This window comes from Littorina saxatilis, linkage group LG12 (genome assembly GCF_037325665.1).
Source record: "Littorina saxatilis isolate snail1 linkage group LG12, US_GU_Lsax_2.0, whole genome shotgun sequence".
In the NCBI taxonomy this organism is placed as follows: Eukaryota; Metazoa; Mollusca; class Gastropoda; order Littorinimorpha; family Littorinidae; genus Littorina; species Littorina saxatilis.
In genome coordinates this window covers 15,311,964-15,326,882 of record NC_090256.1, presented here as the reverse complement: position 1 = coordinate 15,326,882, position 14,919 = coordinate 15,311,964, and the positions used below count along the sequence as shown (strand labels likewise).

At 44.9% G+C, this 14,919-nt stretch overlaps 1 protein-coding gene across 1 annotated transcript in view; it reads right to left on the bottom strand.

Annotated features, from left to right (window-relative positions):
* LOC138981200 (uncharacterized) overlaps nt 1–14,700 on the bottom strand; it is a 30,357-nt gene extending 15,657 nt beyond the window's left edge. The window contains exons 1-2 of the mRNA XM_070354040.1: nt 14,142–14,700; nt 3,180–3,701 (exon numbers count right to left, since the gene is read on the bottom strand). Coding sequence (XP_070210141.1) covers nt 3,180–3,701; nt 14,142–14,700 — 1,081 coding nt within the window. The remainder of the gene's footprint in view (nt 1–3,179; nt 3,702–14,141) is intronic.
* Between the last annotated feature and the right edge of the window lie 219 nt (nt 14,701–14,919).

Here is a 14,919-nt window from a genome sequence, read left to right as displayed (position 1 = left end):
TGCAAGGAAAAAGCTTGGAGTGATGTGTGGTAGTTTACAAGATGGAACGATGCAAGGTAAAAGCTTGGAGTGATGTGTGGTAGTTTACAAGATGGAACGATGCAAGGTAAAAGCTTGGAGTGATGTGTGGTAGTTTACAAGATGGAACGATGCAAGGTAAAAGCTTGGAGTGATGTGTGGTAGTTCACAAGATGGAACGATGCAAGGTAAAAGCTTGGAGAGATGTGTGGTAGGTTGCAAGATAGAACGATGCAAGGTAAAAGCTTGGAGTGATGTGTGGTAGGTTGCAAGATAGAACGATGCAAGGTAAAAGCTTGGAGTGATGTGTGGTAGGTTGCAAGATAGAACGATGCAAGGTAAAAGCTTGGAGTGATGTATGGTAGGTTGCAAGATAGAACGATGCAAGGTAAAAGCTTGGAGTGATGTGTGGTAGTTTACAAGATGGAACGATGCAAGGTAAAAGCTTGGAGAGATGTGTGGTAGGTTGCAAGATAGAACGATGCAAGGTAAAAGCTTGGAGTGATGTGTGGTAGTTTACAAGATGGAACGATGCAAGGTAAAAGCTTGGAGAGATGTGTGGTAGGTTACAAGATGGAACGATGCAAGGTAAAAGCTTGGAGTGATGTGTGGTAGTTTACAAGATGGAACGATGCAAGGTAAAAGCTTGGAGTGATGTGTGGTAGTTCACAATATGGAACGATGCAAGGTAAAAGCTTGGAGTGATGTGTGGTAGTTTACAATATGGAACGATGCAAGGAAAAAGCTTGGAGTGATGTGTGGTAGTTCACAATATGGAACGATGCAAGGTAAAAGCTTGGAGTGATGTGTGGTAGTTCACAAGATGGAACGATGCAAGGTAAAAGCTTGGAGAGATGTGTGGTAGTTTACGAGATGGAACGATGCAAGGTAAAAGCTTGGAGTGATGTGTGGTAGGTCACAAGATGGAATGAGATGGGTGCAGTGTATCGAGGAAACACAGGGTGCGGAGATTAGCGTGGGCTTGCGATTACCTCCCCTGTGGCGTCTGCCTGGAACCGGAAGTACCCTGCTTGCGTCACGTGACAGATGTCCACGGCGGGGTGTTCCCTCTGGGAGTGTGACGCCGACATCCTACCGTTAGTTTATCTTGCACACGGGGCGCCCGCTGCATCGAGTCAACACTACTGCTCATCCTCTCTGTCTCTGTCTGTCTGTCTCTGTCTGTCTGTCTGTCTGTCTCTGTCTCTGTCTCTGTCTCTGTCTGTCTGTCTGTCTGTCTGTTTCTCTCTCTCTCAGTCTCTCTCTCTATCTCTCTGTGTCTCTCTTTGTCTCTGTCTCTCTCTCTATGTCTGTCTGTCTGTCTGTCCCCCCCTCTCTCTCTCTCTCTCTCTCTCTCTCTCTCTCTCTCTCTCTCTCTCTCTCTCTCTCTCTCTCTCTCGTCGGCGAAGATTGAATACAGCACCAGCAACAAAAATCACCACATTCAGCCAGCTCAACAGTGGCGTTCTCCACATAGTTCGATATGTTTCACAAGACACCCTTCACACGCCCCCCCCCCCCCCCCCCACCCCCCCCCCCCCCCCCTCCCTTCCATTTCCGGCTTTTACCCGCTCCCTATCCGTAGGGGTGCTTGTTCGCCGTCTCTTTTTAATCACCCAAAAGCGTATCTTCTTAGAAATAGACACGACTTCCATCTCTGTTTTCGTTCTTCGTTCTCATTCTCATAAACGAATGTGCTTCGCCTTTGGCTTCTTCAGTTTGGAAAGGTCTATTTTTCTAGGCAAAGAAGAAATCATATACTTCCGTCTCTCCTCTAACACTGAGAATTCCTTGGCAAATCTAAACAATCCTGAAAGAATTAATGTAATTCAGTCGGTAATTCTTTAGTGCGGAAATCTTGGCGGTAGAGAAATTAAATGGAACATCGTTTACTCTGGGGAAGAAGGAGAAGGGAGAGCAGTGACAGCTTCAATCAGTTGCACGTAAACATGACTCCACAAAATCGGCTAATATTTTCAAAGGCTCGCAGCCTTCATCGGTATGCGGGTGTGTATATTTGCGTCTGAGAGAAACAGAAGAAGATCGCAGGGGACGGGGAAAATGGAGAAACTCCCAGCATCGTTTGTAAAATTAGCTCAATAAGAAAAATGCCCTAGAATATTCGAAAAATAGCTGTCAGGTTTTTCTGGGCTTTTCGGAAATACTGAGGCAACCAAACCCACGTGATATTGTAGGCCAATCAGGGGCGGATCACATCATTTTTAAGGGAGGGTTTCCAAATTTCTTTTATGGACAATTCGACGACACAAAACGTTTAGTTGAGGGCGCGAAGCGTTCGAACCTCCCAGAGGATTCCGAGGGCATGCCCCCTTGGGAAATGTTGATAAAAACAAGGAAAATGGAGCAATCTGAGCCAAGAAACGTCCCCTAATACACCTTCCAAAAAGTAAATTTAAGAAGACAAATTTAGATCTAAACAAGGATAATTGACCGATCTCGTGCAACCTGAGCCAACAAATTGATCAACTATTTTCCAAAACCGTCACCCCCGGAAAATGTTGATAAAAATCTAGGAAAATGGAGCAATCTGAGCCATCAGTCTTTTTTTTTTCTTTTTCTTTTTTTTTCTCTTTTTAATTTATTTTTTTATTTTTCCGGAAACCCCGGAAACCCCCCCTGGATCCGCCCCTGCCAATCACTAGCGAGCGGTGTGTCTCCACACATGGTCGACGATCTGTGCACTGTGGGTCGCGATGGAGTCAGCAATGAATAGTCGCTCCGATGTGCGTACTTGCAAAGAAAAAGGGTGTTTTAGTTGCTGTTGGCAGGACAGCGAGGCCAGTTATTGCTGTCACTGACTCGTTCAGGCTTCACGATACATCATTCAGAACAGCGTGTTAGCACAAACACCATGAACGTAAACAACACAGATATCAAAAGATGAGAAAGGTTAGTTAGTTAGTTATTGGAACGTTCAATCAAGCCGAAGGCGAAAGATTCACCAGTCCATGCATCGGCCTAATGCGTGTGTGTGTGAGAGAACTGGCTGACGCCTCGATCTGATATGATTTCAGCTTTCTCGACATTGGGACTGATAAATGTGGATATCACAGTCAAATCTAACGATAATTAATAACAAATATGAAAATACTTTTTAAACTTTTAAGATTCCACGCACAAAACACACAAACGATGCCTACCTCTGATAGGCTGCGCCCCGTTGGCGAAAAAAATCTTGACGTTGCGTCGTTTGAAGCCGTGATGACGCAGCATGCTGTACATCCGTGCCAGGTTGTCAAGGTGACGCGGAGCACTGGCCTGGCGGTTCCAACCCCCGCCGAGCAGCACGGCCTGGTCGCACACCTCGAACATGCGGCAGCTCGTGCGTACCGTCTCGTGCGTGGTGGAGCAGCGCCGCGTGTTGTCACGGAGGTGGTTGCACAGCATGTGCGCTGTGTCGTTCAGCGGCCTCAGCTCGGGACACGGGGCGAAGCCCGCCAGCTCCGAGCGACACTCCAGGTGGTTCCTGTCGTGCCCGGAGGGGGTGGAGGAGGTGTGGGGGTGTCGCTGGGAGGACCCGAGGTCGGCGTTCCGCGTGGACAGGTGCACGACGGGAAGGAAGTTGATCTCGCAGCGTCTCGCGTAGTTCCGCCGCCGCGAGAGCCTCTCCAGCGCGTTGCGACAGCGTCGGCGTAAAGCCAGGTGCATACACTCGTCCTCGTCTGCGACACCATCGACACAAACGAATCATAAAGAACAAACAAACAAACAATCAAACAAACAAATAAAATAAAAAAAACAAACAGGTAGGTGTTAACACCATCATGTTTGTTTGAATCCCGTTTGCGCCTTGTTGGTTAAGGGTGGAGATGTCTCCGATCTCCCCCGCTCTACTGAATCATGTGAAGATCTGCCAGTGCCTTACCCCCCTTCGTATGCACACACAAGCACAAGACCAACTACGCACAAACAAGACCACGTGTTCCATGTCAGAGTTCAATCGGTTAAAGACACACAAAAACTCCCAGCATGCATAGAAAACATACCAACAACAGAAGGCAGCAGGTAGAACATCAGTGAGAATGCGTCAAACACGAAGGGGCAAAAAACTCGTGAAATGACATGGATATTTTCCCCCGATTCAACTCGGGTAATAACTAATAATGTTCCTGATTTTCCTTAGAGTCAGTTATATTAGTATCGACTGTGGGGATTTTCTTCCGTCTTTATTATAAGCGGTTGATCCCGTTAAGATTCCTGAGGCAAAGCGAAGGAAGCGGAAAATGTATTTAAACAACAAATTCCTCCGAGGTAGGAAAAACACCCCCAAAGTCAGAAGTCAGAAGTCAAAAGTCAAAAGTCAAAAGTCAAAAGTCAGAAGTCAGAAGTCAGAAGAGAGAAAGTCAGAAGTCAGAAGTCAGAAGTCAGAAGAGAGAAAGTCAGAAGTCAAAAGTCAAAAGTCAAAAGTCAAAAGTCAGAATGTAAACACAGGGTCCATTGCGAAAGGGTACGTCGAGGTAGGAAAAACACCCCCGTTGGTCAAAGGGAAATAACCATTCTCACTGCCACCAACTGAGAAGGTTATTTCCCTTTGACCATTAATATGTCACTCTTAATCTTAATCCACCAATAACTCCCTAACCGTGTGTTTGACTGGTCCCAATTTTTGTAAGGACCGTCTCAGGAATGTATAGAACCTGTTCACCAAGTTTTGTGACGATCGGTCCGTTCATTCTTGAGATCTATATGCGAACACAAACACACAAACACACAAACACACAAACAAACAAACAAACAAACAAACACATCCAGTGAAACCTATACACACCCCTATACCGGGGGTGTAAAAATCCCCAAAGTACACGAACAAGTTGTCAAGTACCCAAAAATATTGATTCCGTTAGAGTGCCACCACTTTCTGACAAGTCATAGTCTAATTGAAGGTTTGAACACGTGGTCTGAAATCCGTTTAGTTTAGGCGGTTGATTCCGTCAGAGATCCACACCCCCCCCCCCCCCCCCACTCTTCCTAACTAGTTCCAGAATACAGGGCCTAAAATCTGTTTAGTTTAACCGGTTGCTTTTAAAAGTAAGGGACCCCCCCCCCCCCCCCCTTCCGAAGTATAGTTCCAGAATAAAGGGCCTGAAATCTGTTTAGTTTAACCGGTGGATTCTGTCAGGGTTTGTCGCTGCCCTACACGCCACCAGGCGTGAAAGGCAGTAAGTAAGTAAGTAAGTAAGTCTGTCAGGGTTCGGAACCCCTCTTCCCAGCTCGTTCTGTAAGGCTTGAATACAGGGTCTCAAATCTGTTTAGAAACATGTCACCGTCAAGGGACAGCGAGCAAACTGAAGGTGTAGCTGGGGCTTAAGGGAGGCTGTAATTGTGTGGTCTCTTAAGTGTAAACTACGTGCTTCGTCAGGCTCTGGGGGAGGGGCAAAGGGGAAAGTTTGTGTAAACCTCCCTCGCTAACACTCGACAGTGTGACGATACAAACTGAGCCATTTTCTCCCCGTCTCAAGTGTCGCCCGCTCTCCGAGTCCTTCACTCTCAAGAGGTCGTGCTCTCTGGTGTAGAATACAGAGAGTATAAACTTACTTCTATAATGTTACATTTTATGATAAAATCTCTCTCCCTCTCTCTCTCCCTCTCCCTCTCCCTCTCCCTCTCTCTCTCTCTCTCTCTCTCTCTCTCTCTCTCTCTCTCTCTCTCTCTCTGAACAAGTTCATCAACATCGCGTTTTAGGGGTAATTATTGATTGTGAATTCAAGTGGCAGGCACAATTACAGCATATTTGCAAGAAAGTAGCCAAGAACGTTTTCCTCCTATCCAAGTTAAAGCAATTTACGAACAGAAAATGTTCCACCATGCTCATGTAATGCCTCACATTAATTATGTTTCGACGCTCTGAGCAGTGATGTCCACTTGAAAAAGCTAGACTCTCTCTATCGTCGGTCAGCTAAACTCATTGTAAAGGATAATTTCTCAACAGATAAAAAGTTAAAAATGCTTAACTTTCTTCCACTGGAAAAGCATCTTAAGTTAAACAAGGCCATTTTCATGCATAAATTGTATTACAGTCAAGTGCCGATTTACATTACATCATTATTTAAAAAAGCTACTGACTGATATGGGTCTGTCAACTTGATCCCACCGATTCCACGAATTGACCTTAAAAAGACCAGTCTTGCTTTTTCGGGTACATCAGTCTGGAATTCACTTCCATTGTCAATCAAGCACTTAAAGTCATTAACAAGTTTTAACAAATGTGTTAAAAACACTTCATGTCTGAGTAGTTTAACGTGTTTCGATCTACCACACTTAGTATTGTGTCAAAAATATGCTGTGCATTTTATAATCTGAATATAGTTTTGTTGTACTATTGCTACATGCTCCGTTGCTACCAGCTTGTATGCATAATTACTTGCATAGTATGCATTTGATTTTTATGAATAACCACATGTGTATGCTCTTCATGCCTTATCTTCATCATCATCATCTTCATCTTCATCATCATCATCATCATCATCATCATTATTATCATCATCATCGTCATCTTTATCATCAAGAGTATAGGTTTTACGACCTCCTTTTGTAGTTAACTTGTGATATATTTTTATTTTTTTATTTTTTATTTTTTAATTTTTTATCATTGTGTGTCTATGTGTCCCAAGGACAGATTGTAAGAAAAGGCGTAGCCTTAAATCTTAATCCTTGTTAAATAAAGTTCAATTCAATTCAATTCAATTCAATTCTCTCTCTCTCTCTCTCTCTCTCTCTCTCTCTCTCTCTCTCTCTCTCTCTCTCTCTCTCTCTCTCTTTTTTTTTTGCTTGAACATTAACAGCTAGCTATTGTGTTTTCAGCGTAGCAATAGGGTCCGATATTTAGACTAGACAAGTATAATGCCGACGAGTCGAAGAGACTCTAAAGGTACTAAAGGTATAGTATTGTTTCAGCATTATTACTATGTCGATCTATATAGGTGATCGTACAAAGTTATTTCTGGTCTCGTGCAAGGAACATAAACCTTACTTATCTTTTAGATAACATTTTATTTTCGATTTTCTGCTGTAACGGCAAGACCTTCACAGCCATAACTGGTAACTGTCACATAATAGATTTGCTTGCTTGTCTACAAAGGCAGTGTCCATGCAGCCTGCTGCAATATAATAGGCGAACTCGGGACATAACTCTGTCGGGTTTGTATGGGTTGTGCAAGAGTGAACACTCTTGCTTTTTTTGAGGCAAGCTTTCCACACGTGTTCCTTGTGCACGTGTTTCAGACACAACGCTGGACCAATATTATGTTGTTGTTGTTGTTGTTGTTGTTGTTGTTGTTGGTTTTTTGGGTGTTGTTTTTTAGACTTTTATTCCTCTGTATTTAGACCTGTGTAAATTGACCCCCCCAAACTTTAAGACACATGAAATAGATTGATGGGGCGTTCAAAAAACAAACCACCACAAACAATTTAAAAACTTATTTTGTGATCTGATCATCTTTAATTTGTCGTAGGCCTAAAGGGGCAATTTGAGAGTACACTAAAGTCCGAGCCTGCTGTAGGCGACTGTCGCTGTGGTGGCCCTGCTGGGTGTGTTGAAGTTGTGAAGGAGAACAGCAGTAGCCTAAGTAGGACCCCTAAACGCTGGTCCAATATTATCAAACTGCTTGACAAACACACTCCACACAAAGACCGCCCCCTGCCTCAACAACACCCTGCTCTGGGTGCTTACCTCCCCGGAATGATGTATCATTACACGAGTTAGGAGAGAGAGAGAGGGGGAGGGGGTGGAGAGGATGAGAGCGGGAGGGCGAGAGAGAGAGAGAGAGAGAGAGAGAGAGAGAGAGAGAGAGGGGGGTGGAGAGAGAGAGAGGGGGGGGGGGGGGGTGGAGAGGATGAGAGCGGGAGGGCGAGAGACAAGACAAGACAAGACAAAATCTTTATTATCGAGGGTAATAGATAAGAAAGAATATTGCTTTTTTACATCCAGCCCTCGCCCTAATATAGGGTCAACAAGAACAGAAAACAATATAATCAAAGAACTATCACATCAAACTTAATACATTATAACTGTATATACAGACACAAATTTAAAAATAGAGAGAGAGAGAGAGAGAGGGGAGGAGGAGAGAGATAGAGAGTGGAGAGAGAGAGAGGGGGGTGGAGAGAGAGAGAGAGAGGGGTGGAGAGAGAGAGAGAGAGGGGGGGTGGAGAGGGGGGATGGAGAGGGGGAGTGGTGGAGAGGATGAGAGCGGGAGGGCTAGACAAGACAAGATAAAACAATTTTTTTTTATTAACGAGGGTAACGGCAATAGCAAACAGGTGCATTTTTACACCCAGCCCTCGCCCATGAGAGGGTAATGATTGTACGCTTTATAAATGAGAGGGGGCGAGAGACACAGGTAGAGAAATAGATGGAGAGAGAGGGACGGAGAGAGAGAGAGAGAGAGAGAGAGAGAGAGAGAGAGAGAGGGAGAGGGAGAGAGACAGACAGACACACAGACAGACAGACAGACAGGCAGACCGTAGAGACAGAAAGAGAGCGCGCGAGAGAGAAATTGGGGACAGTAGGAAGGTGGCTCAGCGTAAATTAACCCCTCTTCCTCATACACATTTTTCATGCCCTTTCCATTTGTCATCGTCAATACTGTCCGCGGGGATGTTCAGTCATAAGACGCCATGCATTTCACCCCGCCTCAAGTGTCACTTCACCCCGCCTCAAGTGCCAAAATACCCCTATGCCTGTAACTGTTGACGTTGCAGTGGGGCTATGTGTCCCCGGCTCTTTGGCCGCTCTGTTATCCTACGGTGTGGGAGGCCTAACAGCTTTTAGCTCAAAACACGCCAGTTCTTTCGTACTAGGATCATTTGCATCCTCATCTGGTACATTTAACAGATTTTGTTGATATTTGTTTGACCAGTCCTACCACCCACATGATACAGACCACAATATTGCCCTTAACACTCTTACGACCCGATTTCCTTTCTCAACAGCTGATGATGCTGTGCCCCCCCCCCCCCCTCATCCCACCCCCATAGGTTAATTATCTTCAAAGGTTGAATATCGCTGGGAGTCCAACTGTAAGTGGACATAAAGGTGGAATTGTCTAAATGAGAATTGTAATGTATAAATTATCCTTGATAATGAACATTTGTACAAATTACTTGTTTTTACATGTTTCCCAAAAAGACAATAAGCAACTGATCAAAGAAACAAGTCAAAGCGTACAGTGGTACCTGCCATGCAAAGACACACTTGGGGTAAGGCAAAGTGTCCCTTCATTGCTGGTCAAAACAGGTTTATTTTGGTCAAGATGTTAGAGAAAGGGACTGCATTTGATGTCCTTTATTGCAAGGTGTCGTCTCATTGGAGGAGCCTCACATCACAGGTACCCCTGTATCTAACGTTATTGGCCGCTTTGATGTAAAGACGATATATAACTTCCCAAATTTAAATAGCAAGAAACACGTGGAGCATTCTTGCATTGAGAAAAACTTCCAAAAACCGCCTTATCATTCTGCTGAAAACAAACCGAATCCAGCTCAGGTTCTGCACAAGCGCTATATTTTCAGTTGTATTAGACTTGTCTAGAATTAGTGTAAGCTTGTTTATCTTTTAAGACCTGTAAAAGTGACCGATTTTACGGAGAAAAAAAATAGCAACTTCTTCTTCTTCTTCTTATTCCGTAGAGAACTGGGTTCTTGCGAACGTCTCAGAGTCCTGCGGGCAAAACCTCATAGTCACAGGCAAAAACTCTCAAAAACAGTAGTACAGTAAAACAAACTAATCGGTCTGCTGCTTTTCTTCCATACTTTAGTTCAAAACACCCTGCAAGTTATATTAGATACTAGATGAAATGTATGGACCAATCAAAACTAAACAGAAATGGTAACGTTCAAAGCGGCGAATATTGCGGATCTACAGTGCATTGTCTCCGATAGGAATGCAAACCAATCCGCCACCACAGTGCGTTTTGCATCTCAAAAAGTCATGAAAATATAAAACTGTCATATAAAACCTCACAAGGCATCAAGTTTAGTATTGTTTCAAAAGAGAACGTGTGCGGGGGTGTGGCTGTGGCTAAGGAATGAATGAAATATTCAGTGAGTGCAACCTCAAAAGCCACAAAACGTTTTCTGATTGCAAGCAAATCGGAAATAAATGATAATCTAATAATTGTCCGGCTGAGGGCATCAAACGGTACGCCGCACAACTTTAACCAGTATGGGGGAAGAAAATATAATGCTGTTACCAATGAGGCATTGTGAACCCTCCCAATCTCTCCCGTCACGTAACTGTCGTCTGCTTCACGTCATGCTTTCCACACACGCTTTTTCGATGATCTCCCTTGGGAGAACTCTCTACGATGTGACAAATTCAGTGGGGGGGCTTCTAAAAGTAGTTCCGGCGAGTGTTACGGGGTGCAATTTGGGCGGGGAGACACGCTTTAGTTCCTTAAAACAACGCCTTAAACACAGCACACTACGCAGAGGGGAAAACTAAGCATGCTTTTATAGTCAATCGAAGGTTAAAGTGTTCGTTTTTTCAGCGACGCCCAGGCCATCAAAAACAAAGTCAAAAATAACCCATTACGTGGGAGGTTAGGACAACATCTTGAAAAATAACATCAATCGCACTTCAGGGGGTAAGAGCGGCATTTGGGGGAAATGGTGGCTGGGGGTGGGGAAGGGGATGGGTGATAGGTTCGACTTCTGTTTCTTTTTGTGGATTTTGTTTCTACATGACATTGTTCTTATTTCAGAAATTTTAGTTATTGCATTCAAACGATTCTTTTTGGATGTCTTTGGTCATCCTGAACTCAGGTCAAAATGAGTTCGGCTCATTCTCTCCCTGACCGGACGCTGCAGTCCTACGCGAATCTATCAAAACAAAAAGACAGAGTTATCTCCCATTTGGTTTTCGCGAGCACTGATCTAAATTTGAGATCAGTGTTCGCGAGACGAAATTGATTGCAGATTGGCCGACTTCGACAGTGATCAAGTCCGTTCTGTTCTTCACAGTTATGATAAAGACATCGTTCTAAGGTCAAAACAAGTCGAAATAATTTTGGGACTGCTGCCAGGAGGAGACCGTAATATATGGTTTCATCACTGTCAACTGGTTACAGAAAAAATCGTCTCCTCCAGTTAGCGCCGAAACCAAACGGTTGATTATCACGTGATACTTTTGCCATAAATAGAGTTGTTATGTTTGCACAGTAAATACAGCCGCGAAAAATAGCTCGCTTGAAACTGTCTTACATATCAATTCCTTTGTAATTTAAAAAATTACAAAACACCATGAAAAATCATTATCGACGATAGCGAATCTGCTTATATCAATAATACATTACAAAAAGCTCTAAATATGTTTAAAAAAATCGGTTTCCTTGCCAGACAAGGAAACTCAAGGCATCCTGTCAGGGAGAGAATGAGCCGAACTCATTTTGACCTGAGTTCAGGATGGTCTTTGGTATGCACGTCGCCAATCCCGATTAGAGTTTGTGAGCCCTCCTCGCCCGGGTTGCTGTAAAAGGGAACAAGCCTACTTCCCAAGGCTCAACAGCTCCGAATGCGACTATTTATGTCTATTTTTAACATCACTATTTGCTACTTGTTTAAACTCTCAGTGCATAACTACTACCTTGTTTTCCGTGTGCCTTGTCACACACACACACACACACACACACACACACACACACACACACACACACACACACACACACACACACACACACACACACACACACACTCAAGACCATGATAGTTGTATATCTCTGTAGGCATTATGAGAGAAGTCAAAGGCACATCAAAACATCAGAAAAGAGCATCTAAGCACTGTATGTAAGGATCAATGTTGGTTTTTTTGTTTTGTTTTGTTTTTAATAGTTAAATGAAAAAAATGAAAAAATTTATTTCTACATTTTTTTTAAGAGTATGAATCTTCTGGCAGAAAAAAATAACAATACATGTGAAAAATACTACATTTCCAAAAGAATACATTTAGGGCTTTAAATGTCAGTACCTGTATCGGAATGATGTGTCTATAGGTTTTATTTCCTCGTTGCATTTGTCACACACAAAAACTCGGAAAGAAACAAGCAAACAAACAAACAAATAAACAAAATATCCAAAGAAACGGAAAGAAAAAAAACACACAAGTAAACAGAGAAAAACGAACCAAACATCTATAAACTTCACAACTTGAAAACTTTTAAAAGCTGGATTTTTAAAAAAAAATTTTTTAGTTCTAATTGGTAAAGAGCCCAAAAAACAATGTACTCACGTTAAAATGACGAACACGGAACGAATAACAGCGACGTTTCGACGTAAGAGTCTTCTTCAGGCACAAAAACACAAAAGTACACACACAAAAAAGAAGAAGAAAGACGATAGAACAGATAAAGAGGAGAATAACTGACAAAACAACTGCACTGCACAAACCAACAAATGACAAAGACAGAGAAGCAAGGGAAGCTACTCGAGGGGAAGCCAACAATAACACAGGCAAGAAAACGTTAGAGTTGAAAAGCGGCAGTTTTGAGGTCTGTAGACCAAACAAAATGTGGGGAGGGGGGGATGAATGGGAACGAAAGAGGAAACTCACGTACTCGTGCGCACACACTAACACACACACACACACACACACACACACACACACACACACACGCACACACACACACATACACACAAGGTGGAACAGCGGGGGGAAGGTTGAGATGAATGAATTAACGGCGGATGTTAATTCCATCGGGGCAGGTAGTGCCGAGGGATGATATGATGTGGGACTCCCTGAGTTTGCGCTCGAAGGAGTCGCCACGTACTTGCCACAGAGCCATGACTCTGACATGATCAAGTGAGTGATTAACGGCGGTGAAATGAAGGGATACTGGCCTATTGCGGGAATGACGGATGCCGGCCAGATGCTCGGAGAAACGCACCTCGAGGGTGCGGGCGGTTTCTCCGATATAAATCTGGCGACAAGCGAGGCAGACAATCGCATAGACAACGTTGTGACTTTGACAGTCAAACGTTCTCTTGACCGTGAAGGAGCCACGAGGGCCTTGGAGGCAGGTGAGGAAGGGACAAGATTTGCAATTTCGTTTAGAACAAGGAAATGTCCCAGGGGCTGTGGGGTTGGTGGGACTGCGAAGACGGGATCTCACCAAGAGGTCGCGAACGCTGCGGTCTTTTCTGAAAGCACAGAGTGGTTGTTGAGGTGACGCCCTTCTGCGTGTTACCCAGGTCTGTCGAGAGTCCGCCCTCAGTCCTACACCATCTAGGGACAGTGACAGACCCGTCGTTTCCCTACTGTTTCATCCCCACAACATGCCAGTAAGCAGAATCCTGAAATCAAACTGGCACATCCTTCAAGGAAGTGACTCTGTTGCTTCGATCTTTGCTCAAAAACCACTCTGTGCTTTCAGGAAAGACCGCAGCGTTCGCGACCTCTTGGGGAGATCCCGTCTTCGCAGTCCCACCAACCCCACAGCCCCTGGGACATTTCCTTGTTCCAAACGAAATTGGGAGTCCCACATCATATCATCCCTCGGCACTACCTGCCCCGATGGAATTAACATCCGCCGTTAATTCATTCATCTCAACCTTCCCCCCGCTGTTCCACCTTGTGTGTATGTGTGTGTGTGTGCGTGTGTGTGTGTGTGTGTGTGTGTGTGTGTGTGTGTGTGTGTGTGTGTGTGTGTGTGTGTGTCCGCACGGGTACGTGAGTCTCCTCTTTCGTTCCCATTCATCCCCCCCCCCACATTTTGTTTGGTCTACAGACCTCAAAACTGCCGCAAGCTGCTACGCCACGGCAAGGCATATGTACCAGTAGATGTTATCCCTGCAGAATTCAAGCGTTGACTGAAGCTCTCAAGGTCATACACACCGTATAGGTGGGGTTTCGGGTAGCGTTTGCTGTACAGAGTTCTGTACATGATTGTAAACCCTATTTTTCAACCTCGTAGCCCCAGAAAGTCATAAATAGACCAAGGCTTTAACAAGCTGGATTACACGGCAAGGAAAATATATATATCCAAATCTTACTATCCTTTGCAAGCATGTTTACACCATGCTCCAAAGGTTTTCTTTGGGAATGACAAACGAAGGGTTTACACGGGTAGAGAGGTAAAGATCTATCTAAACACAAGAGAACTACTACCCACCGAGATACACGCCGTCCATCTTGTGACAGTGTGCCCGGGACACGTGGCTGTCGATGAAGAAGACGATGACCAGGTGCCCGAAGTTGGCACGGGGGTAGGGGTCAAGGACGAGCACGGCCTCGTGCAACCCGGACCCTGTCAGCAGCTCCTCGGGGATGGCGGTGCGGAACTTGCCGTAGGGGGACGGGCTGGCCACGTGCACGTTCATAGCGTGACGCGGGACCGACACCAGCGCGTGACACTCGCGTGACGTCGTGAAGAACACATCATCACAGTCCAGACTGTGCACAAAGTTGAAGGCGGCGGTGGCCCAGCGGTGCTGGCGGGAGTCGAACCCCTGGGAGGGGTTGGCTGTGTCGTGGTTCTTCCAGTAAGCTGTGCGGCGATGCGGGGAGTCGCTGGTGCTACCGTCTCGACCGCTGTCTCTGTGTGCTTCGTGCATGTTGTTGCCGACGTGCTGTATGGAGGAGGGCAGGGCGCTGTGTGTCATCTGGACGTGAAGCACCATGACCTGAACAAGCTGCAGTACTGACAGCGCCCGTCGCTCTGTTTCATGCATCTTGGTCGTTGTGCTGGTGCCGCTGGGGATGGTGCTGTGGTTGTTGTTTGTAGCGTAGGAATCAGAACGTCAGTTTGTGATCTCACTCTGTGAACACGAAACCAAGAGGCAAGTCACACAAAAACTTCAGAAAAACACAGACTGTCTTGATCCACACCCACAAGAACTAAGACAATCACACAATTAATAGACAGGATGAGAAAAACGCTTGGCTTGGGC